Source organism: Oculina patagonica, chromosome 5, assembly GCF_052425735.1.
Source record: "Oculina patagonica isolate OP01 chromosome 5, crgOcupat, whole genome shotgun sequence".
In the NCBI taxonomy this organism is placed as follows: Eukaryota; Metazoa; Cnidaria; class Anthozoa; order Scleractinia; family Oculinidae; genus Oculina; species Oculina patagonica.
This window is the reverse complement of record NC_135762.1, coordinates 28918888-28934440: the sequence shown is the minus strand read 5'-3', so window position 1 is coordinate 28934440 and position 15553 is coordinate 28918888. Positions and strand designations below refer to the sequence as shown.

Genomic DNA, 15553 nt, shown 5'->3' with positions numbered 1-15553 from the left:
TTGGCATCCATCTTTTTTTGTAATTGACTGATTAACTCTTAGAATAAAAGGATCGCCATCAAATTATATCCCAAACGTAGTGCAACCATAAAAGAAAGGAAGTGTGCATGTACTCCAATCTTCTCTACTACGGCCTAATAATGAAATATAACAAGTTAGACAGTTGTGCGTTAATAATTGAAGTTGTTAGCTTCCATGTATATAATGTTTTACAGAAGGTTATTGAGTTGGAGAGAAATACATCCATGAACCCCCTCCCCAGTTTAGACGACCTTGTGATATAAGAAGGAAATCTGTTTTGTGTGCAATGTATTCCAAACATTTTAGGTAATATATCTTGCTCAGAAAAAAATCGCTTAAAATAGTACTCACTAAAATTGGTAACCTTAAACAAGGACACTACCTATAAAAGGGATAGCTCCTCCCCCTCTTTTTCATGAAATCCCTGTTTCAATGGCTTAAGAGAATGTTACAGAAAGTAAGTTAAAATATAAGTTTCATTTTTTTCTTATTTCATTAATCTCTTGTAGAGTGTTCTAACTACGGATTCCTTAGTGAGTCAAACAGAGCGAAAACCTTTGACAAAGTCAATTTAATCAGATGCGACAGTAGATTGTCAGGTTGGTATAGATTTGGAGGAGAGGCTGGCAATCATATGGCGGACTCCTGCGTCAGCATGCATCGATGTAGTACGTATGAAACCGGCTGGCTTAACGGAACTCACCCTTCAGTAGCTGATGGGGCTGTTGAACGCGAAGTGTGTTTTCATTGGGGCCGATGCTGCGCTTGGTCAACATTCATCACTGTTCGCAACTGTGGAGAGTTTTATGTTTACAAACTTAAATCTTTAAAACGTTGTGCACGTTTCTGTGGCAACGGTTTATTACCCGCATAAGGTTAGGACGACGCAGTTTCCTTTTTAGTCCACAAATGAAAAAAAAAAATGCTGAAATAATTACACAAAAAATATAATATAAAAAATTGATAAAATGAAATAATTTAACAAGCAATTAAACAATCAAATAACCAGTAAAATAAACAGGTTGTCCTTCTCGAATATTACAGCTATGGATCTGAAATTCGATGGACATTATTAATGTTTCACTGGTATTAAAACTTTAACTTTGTTTCAGTTTGGTTCAAATCGCAATCATTCCAATAACACTTGAACAGACAAATGCTCTGTAGAGTTTAACTGTTGAAAAATCAAATACAACTGTAACAAATAACGAAGTTCACGTAAATTATGTTTTTTTTTTGTTCGAAATAAAACATTTAAAATAAATTCAACATGATTTGTTAATTCATCCCATCGCTTGGTAATCCCAGTTGGAGATAACGGGGGACAATTGAAATTCAAATTACGCCACGAGAAAGCAGAAAGGTCGACATAGTAGCAGTTTCCAAGAATGGAAAATGCCATGAAACCGCTGTCTTGGAAGTACAACAGGACCCCGCTATTTTGAATACGCTTATCCCGCTCACCATGGGCACCCCCCCCCCCCCCTCATCCCCACCCCACACCCTACCTCGTGTAGAAATGGTTGCGTTATGTCTCGGTTATGGACTTTACCTCTTGAACTTTTCTTCGTAAAATCTTTTGCGTAACAAAGAATGTTCCTATCCTATCGCCCAGAATCCAAACTGTGTTATTAAGAGCAATAAACCGGTGTGATAAACATTTCTAAATGGGGGAACTTCTTTGTGTCCCAGGACCACAGAAAAGAAAACACTTTTTTGTGTTAGCAAATCAACGCGGCGTTGATGCATGAGTTGAAAGTCTTTAACTTTTAAACACTTATTGTCTTCGTTTGATTTCGTGATCAGGCTTTTAGGATTAAGTCCGACGCTTTACTCTTTTAATTTTGATAATTCCGTCGAGGTTATAGCGGTCGAAGCTTTCATTATTAAAACAACTTCCTGTAACGCTTTGACGAAGAAAATCAACAACCTTGTAAGCAGTTCTCTGGGAGTTACTTCCTCGTTCCAACCTGGTGACGTAGCTGTACCACCCTAAAAACAGTTCAATGTTTGTAGGAATCTTCTTTAGTGATGAAAACGGAATATCTGTCATATATTACTTGAATTTACAGCTAAGCATGTTGGAGTGGCGTGGCGTTATTTTTATTGAATAGTTTCGACTTCATTAAAACAAACACTTCCTGCAGCACTGATGGCTAAATTCAGTTTGCCCGTCGCTGCGTGCACAATGTTTCTTGTCCGTATTAATCTTGCACGCTTTCTTTAAAGTTCCTTTTCTTTCACGATTATACATAATTATAAGGCCGCTCATATTATCACAACAAAACATTTCTCTCGTTTAATTTACTTTGTCAGTAGCATTGTTTCAACGTAATACTGAAAAAGAAAACGAAGCTGGAGCCCTACCTTCAAATCACGTGTAACACGATTCGTTTTGTCATTTTCCTTTTTATGACTCTGAAAGTTACACGCGTAGCCATCATAGAAGTTTTTGGTATGAAGAAAATCCATTTTACCTTAATTGCAAGCCTTCTGGTGATAGGTTGCAGCATCACAATTCATGTGAATGCTGGTAAGGGAAACATATTTACATAATTTATACGATTTGTTTTCGAAATCACTGAACTGACCCGTTATTGGAATATGTTTCTCGTCAAAAGATAGCTAGCAAATGGCGCGAAAGTTAAGGGAACACTTCACCAAATCAAGTATTTAATTTATGTATAAGGTTCTTTGCTGTTCAAATAATATTCCGTATCCTTCATCACTTTCACGTTGCTTAAAGTGGACCTCACAGGAAATAAACGGAAGGCTTTCTATGACAACAGTGATTTCATTTTGGACAGAATAGCCGTGTAAGCTTCTAGAAGGAAGGTGCTGAAACAAACTCAAAAAATATACCTCAGAGCTGATTTGGCTGCCAATTGTCATTGTCCAAGACCTAGAGTCATGCATTAGAGAACCTTTATCACAATTTCGGCAAGATAATAACACTGCGGTGACAAACGGCGGACAAGATAACGCATGCCGAAAAAAAACAAAGATTTCAAACACTTTATGTTTCGTATGCTTTTAAGAAGTGATTTTAAGAAGTGATCGACAGCTAGATTACAATTATATTAAATTTAAATTGATGTAAAATAATACACGATCGGCACCTAATCTGAGAAATGTAACAATGATGTCAATTAATATCAAACAAACATACTTAATTGGCTCAAAATCTGCGAAAAAGAAAGAAACAATTACAAATGGCTAGTGAGAAACATTTTCTTTGCAAGACGTTTATATATTTTTTTTTTGTAGAATGTTCCAGCTATACATTCCTTAATGAGTCAAATAGAGCAAAAACATACTATGACAGCAATACCCTCTTATGCGATGAAGAACTGTCGGGCTGGTATCGGTTCGGAGGAGAGGCTGGAAATCAAATGGCGGATTCATGTGTCAGCAGGCGACATTGTGGAGCGGGAATGCCAGGCTGGCTAGATGGAAGCCATCCTTCAATGGCTGATGGGGTTGTTCGACGTAAAGTGTGTTTTCAATGGTTAAATTATTGCTGTCAGCGGATTACTGCGATCAATGTCCGCAATTGCGGACGTTTTTACGTTTACAAACTGAAGAAGCCGCCTGTGTGCAATGCACGTTACTGTGGCAACGGACTACCATCTGTATCAGGTGAGAAAGCTTTCATGCTAATTATTTTCGAGTCATGATGCACAATTTCAACGAAGAATAACTAATTTTACTCAAAACTTTATTATTATCAAATAGTATTAACCTGGCCCAGTTGTTCAACAGCTGGATAACGATATCCACCGGATTAATTAATCGTTATTCACTCGATAGTGATTAATCTGGTGGTAGTCTTATCCACCTTTTGAAAAAAGGGGCCTGACGGTTATATTTATTTCAAGTCATCTTATTAGTTAGCAAGTATGATCACTGTCCTTAGTATTGCTCGTATTAATGAATGCGATGATCGAAGAGACAGTTTATCGCTATTAGTGATATTTATAGGTTATTTCACGGTTGGTGAGCGCGTACGATTTTTATTCACAAGTTGTGTAAACAAACGAACGAGCGCAGCGAGTGAGTTTGTTTTACACAACGAGTGAATAAAAATCGTATAAGCGAACTCACGTGAAATAACTTATTTATTATATACATACCAAGATTCATAAGCGAACAGAACTCAAAGATAAACTATCTTTATTTTCTTTCAAAGGAAAACAACGCGCGGTCAAGCCGCCTCACAGTACAGTTCAAGGGTTGCACTGAAATGGCTTCCTTGTAAAATACTTAACATCTAAATTATCAAGCAAAAATGCCGTTCAAATGCAGAACTAGTTAGAATAAAATACAAGACATCCAGAAAATATGTCGAAATAGTTCTACAGAAGTTGAAAATTTAAAATACAGAAGTGAAAACCCGAGACTTCATTTTTGTGTTGCTTTATCAGAACCGGCAGGCTTGGATTGAATTGACAAACACTAGTCAGAATCCGACTCAAGAGGTTTGATTCTTTTATAAGTTTTGCTAGGGATTTCCTCTCGCACTGAAAGAGTGGGCGATTGATTTAAAGTGTTTATTGCCACACTAATATGTCCTCCGCTAATAACAGCACCCGAAAAAAGAGAAAGGGGCTGCTGCGCTGCTTGATTACTTTGCTGAGAAAAAGTTAGACGAAATGTTGGAAAGGTGCGTTCGTCAAACTCGTGCTTTCTTTTCTCCGAAATAGAAGAGCCAGGCTGGGGAGCTATTTCTCCCGAACTCAGTCCAGTGAGAGTGTGAGACATGTTCAACTGTTGTTTCTTTGAGACGGTAGAGTAGCTAGTGATACTTTGAACGTTTTTGTGTCCTGACAGTTACATAATATCAGTTGGCGGCACGTCGCTGTTGACTAAAGTTTGAATCATAGTTTTTCTGCCGCTGTGGTTTTTGAGTGTAATGCTTGCGTGCGCTTTGCGCATGCGCATTAGACTCTTTGTTATATGAAAAAAGCTGTTAGCAATCCCAAGGGAATGGTTCGGGATCGATAATCGTTCGCTGTAATGTAGAAAACAATGATCAGCTGCAAGAACGGACTCCGTACGGACACGCACGATTAGTTTCAATTAAAAACAGCCAATCAGCGACACGTGTTCCCACGCATAATTAAAAGTTCTTTCTCAAGTCACGATTATTCAACACTTGAACAGGACGAAATAATTTTCCAGTTAAGACATTTGTAAGCTTTTTGTGAAAATAAATCTTCGTTTTCAGTTCAGTTAAGCACTTGTGTTTTCGTCTTGCTTAAAAAGCAAGACGTCTTTGAGAAAAAATATTTCGACGGCGACTCGCGTTTATTTACACAATGCGACCAAATATTTATTTTGTTTTAAAAAATAGAAAACTTTACCTCGGTTTTTGTATTTAAGTCATTCGAATTTTGACCAATTTTTTCTTTACAGTGCAAACAAAAACCTTCAAAAATAAAAGATGTACATGGATAAATGTAAATCAAGTTACGCGACTAAATCAAAATGCGTTTGTTTGGCCGCTTTGCAGTATTACACTGTCCCGGCCTTTGCCATACACTGAAATCGAATTTCATGCTTTTACGACTCTCAGAGATCTTAAGTTCTTCTTACAGCTAGAAAAATCATAAAATGGTTACATTGATATGGAAGTGATGATTCGCGAAATTTGTACATCATGATAAACAGTCTTCGCTCATGTGTATGGTAGCTCGATAATAATTGCCTAGTTTCCAGCGTTCAAAAGGTCATCATTATATTGACGTGAGCATTTACACCCGTTTTTAGGAAAATCTGTCACTAAGTGCTTACAGTACAATGGAGTAACAGTCACTATTTCAAGTGCTTTTATTGCAAAATCTGTTTCAAGAGTCATCATCAAAATGGTGAAAAATCTGAAAGAAAACGATGTGAAGTTCTTCAACCCTTGTTGTAATGAACATGCTTTTTGTAAATCGTCACGCAATCTTGTCCAAATGTTTAATCGTTTCTGCTTTTACGGACAATACGGAAGAAGTAACATCAACTCCTGTTCATACTTTAAATTTTGTGAAGCATATAACATTTATGACTGTTTCGTTTTCATCCATAATCATCCACGATGCCCCTAGCTTGCTATAAGCATTTTAAATTAAACTCCCGAACACAAACCTCTAACCAATTGTAACCGGCTTACGAAAACCGCGCAATCTGTATCACTATGCCATACGGCATTAGACTCATGTCACCCTTGGTGACCTATTTTTGAAGTTTGGCCCAAGTCCGGCTTTCTCTGCCATTGTTTTCATTAAGCTTATTTACACCGACTGGAGATTTACACCGACTGGAGATTTTTTGAACCAAGGTTTGCCGGAGCCAGATTTTACATTGTTTACTGCCAAGTAAAACGGTGCATCGTCGGTTTTCATTTCCGCGGGTCGCTTTTCTACGTAGACTTTGTAGGCCTTTACTGGACATTTCTCGTTGCTCGGCACAGCAAACATTTTCGGTGCAATGGCTCTTACATTCCGAGGATCGTTTCCTGAACGAGTTTTCGTTTCTCTTTCATTGAATTCAAGGTACTCCTGCCCTGTGGAAGTTTTACAAAGTTTTACGTCTCCCCAGCACATTTCTCTGTGCTCCTTGCAGCCTCGTAACCCGAAGTGGATTGTGTTGTTGAACCAAATCGTGTTTAAAAGCGCTTCTGCCGTGGAACTTCCCAAGAGATCCTTTTCATATAGAACTTGAATATCTTCCTCACTTAAAGCAGCAGAAGCATTAGGCTTGTTGCCGTTGCCTTTCCGTTTTAGATCCCTTTGCTTTGACTGAAGCGCTTTCCGAGTTTGCTCGAACTGGACGTCTTTCACTAGGCAAAGTCCATAGTTTTTTTTTTCTTTAAATGGCGCTCAAAGCTAGCGAAGAATGCCCTTAAGGAATTAGGCTCGTATTCCTTGTTGTCTTCTTTTTTGCGAACCGTTATAACAAACTCGCCGAGAAACTTGTTCAGTTCTTGAGGAGCCAATTCGTCCATTTGTCTCGTCTCGCCTTTCAAAACAAGAAATTCGTGGAACAGCGCAACATCGTGTTTGGTTTCTTTCTTGGTGTTTTCATTTTCTTGTCCGTCTATGAACTCTTCTACTGATGAATCGAGGCTCTGAAAACGGTTAGTCTGATTTGAAGCCATCTTTCTAAAAAAAGCGCCTAAGCTTTTACAAATAAGTCTTTGTCAGTCAAGAGGAGCGGCGACCGAGCGACACGGTTTTGTTCACTAGTGAAAATAATGATAAAGCCAATCAGAGCGTCGATACGACGATTTTCACTAGTGAAAAAAATCGTATGACCAATCAGCTGGCTTCTCTAGCGCGAAGAGACTATTTTTATCTCGATGCTTTTTGGCGCGTAAATCTCGGTATGTATATAATAAAATCATTTATGTAGACAAGGGCATAAATGGGGAGGGTTGACCATAAGCATCCATTAAGCTCCTCTGCCCTGTTAGATAACAAAACAGATATTGTTTTGTGGTGTGTTTTAAATCATGCCACGTCATTGGCTGACTCGTCCCCAGTCGTCTTCATTCAGCGCAGGGAGAGATGAGTACCTAGAAAGGGAGCGCAAAGGTGAGATGGCATCCCATGCTCCCCCACCTCTCGTGCTTCTCCCTTTGCCGCGTGCAATATGAAGACGACTTGGGACGAGTCAGACGTCATCGGTATGTATTATATATTTTGCTCAATGAATTATTTTTGTAGAATGTTCCAACCACAAATTCCTTAACGAGTCGAACAGAGCAAAGACATATCAAACAACAGGTTCTGCGTTATCTGATACCACACTAGTGTCGGGCTGGTATAGATTCGGTGGCGAGGCTGGAAATCAAATGGCTGAGTCTTGTGTCAACACGCAACACTGTGGAACGAATGAGCCTGGCTAGCTCAGCGGAACTCATCCTTCAGAAGCTGATAGGATTGTTAAACGTAAAGTGTGTTTTCACTGGCTGAAGAACTGTTGTGGACGGTCGACTTACATTGATGTTCGTAACTGTGGAGAGTTCTTCGTTTACAAACTTAAGCCGCCCCCTGCTCCTAACATACGTTTCTGTGGCAACGGACTGCCAACTGCTCCAGGTAGGAACTTCACATTCACATATTCGCAGGTGCACAGTCTAATGAACATCTTAATTAACTGATGATTTTCTGTGTTTAAATAGAGTTTTACATTACATTACATTACCTAATTGATATTATTATTACCGGATTATTATAAAATGTTACAGAAAAAATAAGTAAAAGTATGTGTTTATTTATTTATTTCATTATGAAATCTCTAGTAGAGTGTTCCAACTACAGATTCCTTAATGAGTCAAACAGAGCAAAATACTACGACAAAGTCAATCTAATCAAATGCGACAAAACATTGTCGGGTTGGTATAGATTTGGAGGAGAGGCTGGAAATCAAATGTCTGAGTCCTGTGTCGACATGCTTCGTTGCAATTCATATGAACCAGGCTGGCTTAACGGACCTCATCCTTCAGTAACTGATGGGGCTGTTGAACGCAAAGTGTGTTTTCATGTGCACCAATGCTGCGCTTGGTCAACATTCGTCACTGTTCGTAATTGCGGAGAGTTCTACGTTTATAAAATCAAACCGTTAAAACGTTGCGGTCGTTTTTGTGGCAACGGTTTAGTGCCTGTATCAGGTGAGGATGACAGTTTGTTGTCTATAAAAATAGATACATATCAGAGGAAGTTAATTTTTTTGACTACTCGTACATCATTTAAATTCTATTCAAAGTCAATTTGAATTAGTAATAAATGCCCTTGGGATGAATTAATGATATGCACATATTTATATTAAAGACAAACACGTGCTTCCGTTGCGCACTCTACTCTATTTACACCGTTAGCAGCCATCGAATGCTTTAAGCTGTTTTTTTTTTGGTGTTGTATTTATTTATTTATTTTTTTAATAATTACACTCCAACGGTGATATTGGTAATGAACGGAAATAACTGAATTACTCTGTGTTTTCTCTCCCTTCTTATTTTAGCACCAACAGCTAAGCCAGTAACATTACAAACAAAGGCCCTAAACAAACTTTCATCGAGGAAGGTGCCTACCACAAAACAAACCTTGACCGTCACTACGGGTATGCTTTCAACATTACCTACAGTACTTCTGAAAAACGTTTACTCAAGATGTAATCTTTCCTTAATCAAAAGAAAATTAAATATATGTGATAAGTTCAACACATGAACATTCACTGTTCTTTAACTCTTTTGTGGTTAAGCAGTTACTGTAACCACTATTAGTATTAGTATAAATCTACTAGCGTTCTATCACGAATGCTGTTCTCTGATTGGCTACGCTACTCACTATCTATTCTGTTGTAGAAGGTGAGTAGCGAAACAGCGTGCGGTTGTCAACAGAATGCTCGCCGCTTTTTCGCCTTTAAATTGACCGTAAAGAAGGACTTGGATTATTTACTATTCCAGGCGATGTTGGAGAAGATAAAGACTGTACCGAAACATGTAATGAAGATTTTACACGGTAAGAAAAGCAATTAATATTCATTTACGCTTTTAAAAGCGGGCGAATCTATAATTTTATAATATTCAGAGATGCGTTTCACCGAGACATTTTGTGGAAGTCAAGTTTAAAATGTCTTTGCAAACTAACACAGTTTCATCGTCCCATCGAGGAGCAGTAAAAGAAAGGCTAAACAGATTCGACCTGCAAGTTTTTTTTATGCATCAATAAGACTTAAATAAAACACCACAATTGAAAGCAAATTCAAGGTTGCGGGCGACTCGTTCAACTTTTCATAAATTTCTTATCGTTCACGTTTCCTACATTTAAAACAGGTTGACTTCCAAAGGGCCTTTGTAAGTCAGTCTATCTTTAAATTGTCATTTTACAATGAAAATCTGGCTTTTAGTTCAATTTCGAGCAAACTACGGTTTATATAAATCGTGAATGAAATGCAAAGGCGCACACAGAAGCTAAACAGTGCAATGTGGTTTCTTCCTTGCGAACAACTCGCTTAACTTTTTTTTTAATCTTTTACGTTTTCGAATTTTAAAAAAACTTGACTTCCAAGGGCCCTTGTACGTCAGTACATCTTTCAATCGTCATTTTACAATAAAAAACTTGGCTTTTCCTTCAGTTTCGGGCATATAACGATTTCAATAAATCGTGAATGAAATGCAAACGCGCACACAGAAGCCAATGCAATGTGGTGCACTTGTCAATTATCCGCGTGTTGTGTGACTTATTTACATCATTATTCAATAAAAACGAGAGCCTGTCTTGTTGTTAAGTTTTGAACGTCTAGTAGATTTTAAGTTTAGTAGATTTATACTAAAACAATCTAATTGTTAAATATAAGTCCTCGAATTAACTGTCAAAGGCCGTCATCTGAAGATCCTATCGCAACACATAACTGACGTTAACTGTTAACTAATAAAATGCCCTTAACCCTTTAACCGGCAATCGTACATATGTGTACGATAAACACCAGCAGTGATTCAAAAATCTCTAGCTTTTACATATCTGGGCACATGATAGTAATGACTGCTTTTTATGGCAAAGTGATAATTTTCATAGCTTTAAAAGCCAACTAACTGACTACAACTCTTGATTACTGTTGCATATGGTTGTTTGTTCAGCAGCAAATCTGAAAATGCCCGTTTTCTACGTAACAGGACAACAACAAAAAACACACATCTTTGCCTCCATTTTTTTAATGAAAAAATAATTCTGACTTCAAAAATATACATTTGCAGCAAACTTCAACCCTATTCCCTTCCGTTCACCAAGGAAATTTCCCATCAATCATTCAGCAGACTCAGCAATTACTATTCGATTAGAGCTATGCTTGCAAACCTGTAATTTCCTCGTTGCTGACCGAAAGGGATGCTTGGGAAAAACAGTCATGGCGGCGGCATGGAAGGCTTCCTACCTTTATTCCATATATTTTTTATAAGTGTCGAGCCACCCAATCCTGCCGGCAAAATGTTGCACCGATTGCATTCTTTGGAAGTCAGAACTCGTTCAAAATGCCTTGGCAGGTCTTGGAATCCACCCACAGAACGGCCAGAGAGATAACTTTACCCATGAACCGCCATCTTTCGATTCGAATATTTCTGGCGTTCCAATCAAGACAAAATCATCTCTCACCTCTGGTTTCTTTCAGATGCTGGCCTCTACCCACCATTCTAGCTTAATGATGCCAGCCTGGGGGCTTCTGCAGTGAAAAATGACTCGAAAAATCACTTATAAACACAAAACGAGCCAAATCCAAGCCCAACAGCTCGCCTACGAAAGAAGCAACTGCCGACTACTGACGTCACAATAAAAATCTGAGCCCTCGGTGTTTCGAAACAGCACACATTTTTACTTGAACTTCTTATATGCAATCACGAAGTTCTACAGAATGTATAAGCCCAGAAAAAACCTTTAGAAAGTCACAGAAATCTGCCGGTTAAAGGGTTAAAGATGTGAATATTGTTAATCGTGGTGTAAGATAGGTAATGAACGTTTATTCGTTTGTCTCACGATAGAATCGCTTTGAGATGTTGATCGCGACGTTTCGACTGCAATACCGCTAGTCTTCATCAGGCGATGAGGTCGATTGTTTACGCGTCGCTATTTATGCACGTTGGTTCGCTGTGATTGGTGCATTTCGATCCTCATTATTATTCCGACTAACAGATGGTGTTCCCTCATAGGTCCGCGTTGTAGTTGAACGGCTGTTATGCTTTCTGATCGTAGGTATCCATGCTTCAGGAATTTCAATTCCGCTATCTCTATTGATGTTATTAGAATGAAGTCTTATTTGGATAGCCTCTTTGACCCTGCGTGTGCATCGGTGAGGGTCACGATCGATAAACTTGACTTGATTCCATAATTAAAGGAATATGCCCCGTTTCGTTTGCGTGCTCCAAAACTGCGGAGTTTTGTGTATGAGCAAGCCTTATGTCTCTGTCGTGTTCTTTTATCCTGTCTTGCATCGCTCTCCCTGTTTCCCCTATATATACTTTGCCGCATTCACATGGAATTTTGTATACAACACCTTCTTGTTTGCCTGGTTCTAGGGCGTCTTTCGGTCTTTCGGAAAATGAAATGCACCAATCACAGCGAACCAACGTGCATAAATAGCGACGCGTAAACAATCGACCTCATCGCCTGATGAAGACTAGCAGTATTGCAGTCGAAACGTCGCGATCAACATCTCAAAGCGATTCTATCGTGAGACAAACGAATAAACGTTCATTACCAATAAAATGCCCATTATTTTCTCTCTCTTCTCATTATAGCACCAACAACTAAGTCAGAAACTTTACATCTGAACCAAAGTGCTTTGAAAAAATGGCGCAGAGAAGTCCACATATCACCATTTTCAAACATTTTTTAATAAAGCCCCAAAAAGCTTCGTAAATTGTCACGATACCGGTAATGTATGAAACTTTAAATTGTGAAAATCAAAACCTTATCTTTGAAGTACTTGTCTTGTTTTTGGCATATTTCTGTCGTTTGACCGCGGTCGACGACAAACCTGCAAGTTCGGATTCTGAAACAGCTACATCGATTCGGCCTTGTGAAACAAATCTCTAGTGCTTAAAACCGGCGTACAATTATTAAGTCATTTCAAGAATATAAATAATTCCTTTCGCTATAGTCCCAGACAGTGCAAGTTTTGAAAATGCTTTCAGCAAACATGTACATTTCACCTATTTTTAACCAATCATACTTGAGCGTTCCCACGCCACTAATTGGATCACTGGTAAGTAGCGATTAACGGAAAAGAAACTCTTTTTTTCAATAAGAGGAATAAAAAGTTGGCCATGCACAGGAAAACAAAATTCCATTAGGTGTTCTTTAGAAATCCCTTAAAGTTAAAAAAAGACTTGAAATGACCAAGAAAAGCCACGAATCTTTAAAAATTATAAAATATATTGGCTAGCGTGACTTCCCTGATAAAATTGGGAAAACAAACAAATGAATAACATGATCATTTAATCGATATGGAATGAAGAAGCACCAAGCTACCTACATGAAATCGTTCAATAAATTGGTTGTTACCAAAACCTTGCCGATCAGAAAATTCTCAGTCGGCAAACAGCCTGCACGCCAAGGTCAAGCAAATACTTGCAATTTTCGACCCACTTCCGTGAAACTGCCCGGCAGTCATGAAGGGAAAAAATGTTTCTGTTAATAAGAAAAACGGTATCCAAAAATAACAAATCGGTGAGAATGCTCCTTTGCATCGGGGGCGAACTTGCCTTGACCCAAAACGCACGACCGACCCACGACCCACGACGCACGACCCACGACCCACGACCCACAACCCACGACCCACCCACCCACGCCATTTAGTCTGACCCGACAAACAGCACTGCTGCTAGGGATACGACTATTATCACTATTGTGAAGGAAGTATAATTGTGACAGTCACACTTCTGTCCAATAGCCCCTGGGACTGAGGCGGTTGTCGTGGAGTCTGAAAGACAGAAAAAAAAATCTGTAAACTAACCGATTTGAGAGCGAAATGCATACGGGCTAGCGAATATTAGGGATGAACGTTTCATTTTGTTGAACTGACTAAAGTTATATTTTAGACCATTATTTTAAAATAAAAATGTTCATATTATTTGTGCACATATCCTGCGAAACCAAGAAACAAGAAACCCAGTGGAAATATTTCGACACTAGTTTGCAACTGATCCACACACTGGTCCCTGATTAAAATTCCGATTTTACACAGATGAAATGGCAGAAATAGAAGTAGCTGATCGGCTTATCAGCCAAACTGAAGGAACTTGTCCTTGTCGATGCAACCGTTTTAAGGGTGTTCTTGTTTGTTTAAGATTTTTCAGTTTTTCTGCGAACTAGTAGGAAGGAGAGGGGAAGGAGAGGGGAAGTTCTAGCGGTAGTTTCATGCAACGTATATTGTAACACCTCCATCCGAGGTCTTTGAATGAGTGAGTTCAAATTTTCGGCCTTGTTAAGCGTCACACATTTTTCGATAAATTTAAAATCCAGAAATAGCTGGTAACTCGGCTGATACACGCACGACCCACGACGCACGACGCACGCCAATTAGACAATCTCTATCTTGATGCGGGAACAACGGGTATACTTTAAAGTAATAAAGGTGTAATCATTTTAAAACCATTTTTAAGGGCAGTAGGCGAAAACTCAAAATGGTTGGTCTCACCCTCCTCGCACGTTGTATTTTACAAAATTGTGTGTTTAATTTAACTACTGTTAAGATTACTACACAACATTATGCTAACTTTTCTTTCTCTACGAATCCTGCTGATAAAAGGTATGTTAATGTTCATCAGTGCTTGTAATTCATTGCAATAAAAATAATGATGTGAGAATCTTCTGTAGGTAAGTTTCTAAATCACAAGCATCCTCCCACCAGTTTGTTGATAAACATGGGTTCAAATAACCACTATTAGCAAAGAAGTTCGTTTTAGTACACTACACTATTTTATAACATGCCATAGAAAATACAGCCAATCAGAATACAGGAAAGCCGTTGTATATTCGACGGTATTCAACCCAACCTTCCCATCGTGCGCTGCGATTGTATTCTCGACGAAATTTAGTAAGCGTATTTTCTGTGGCATGGTATAAAATAGTTACGCAACACTTTCCCGTGGTATACTATGGAATATCCCACTTGTCACTTGTATTTTCGTGTGTATACCGAGAAAATACAAGTGAATCGTCTGATATTCCATAGCATACCACTCGAAAGGGTTGCATAACTAGTATTTATTTTTTCTCAAGCATCTCAGCGGTCCGGAATCCTGAATCCTTTAATCTGATTGGCTAATTGCGCGCGCTTCAGCGGTCCGGTTTTTCTCATCCGGACCCCGCATACGGACCGCTCACGGCGCGAAAACAATGTCGGAGAGATTAAGCACCACGTGAAACACTATTTTTACCGGCGATCGCTATATGAACGCGAACTTTTCAGCATTCTCTTTTGAGTACGGACTTGATTCGAAATCATTGCTTTTCAACTTTTCTACGGCATACTATCAGCTAGGAAATGGTTCCCAATTACGGTTTTTCATATTTGTCACCAAACATAAAACTTCAACCCAACTGGACTGGACTAACATGCCAATTTGCAGAACTCAAAACCAGACCTAAATTACCTAATGCAACCGAAATATAAACGCCACGTGCAAACGAAAAAAATTATACAATTTATAAAAAAACATCATTGAACAATTAAACACTTCTGACAATCATCAATTTTTCATTTTCTGCAAAACTGTTCTTGTATATCACATTGCCAGCAGGAGTCAACTTAAAGATCAACACAGTTCAGCTTTGAGCCCAGCAAATGTAGCAAGAGAGCTTAGACCAGTTTTATCTGAGGCAGAAGTTGAAAATAAAGAACACGGAAATCAGAGGCAAGAAATAGAGCTAGTAGAATCTGCGGGACAGGAGTGTGAGTACAATGATGGTAATTTCAGTGAACCTTACTTATATTAGATATACCTGCAGAAGAATAGATAACCTGTGATTAATATACAAAAGAGCTCTTT

At 38.6% G+C, this 15553-nt stretch overlaps 1 protein-coding gene across 1 annotated transcript in view; it reads left to right on the top strand.

Annotated features, from left to right (window-relative positions):
- Window positions 1–15553, top strand: part of LOC144654273 (uncharacterized) — an 84578-nt gene that overhangs the window by 46586 nt on the left and 22439 nt on the right. Inside the window, exons 15-16 of the mRNA XM_078514358.1 lie at window positions 8315–8680; window positions 9031–9129. Of these exons, the coding sequence (XP_078370484.1) occupies window positions 8315–8680; window positions 9031–9129 (465 nt within the window). The remainder of the gene's footprint in view (window positions 1–8314; window positions 8681–9030; window positions 9130–15553) is intronic.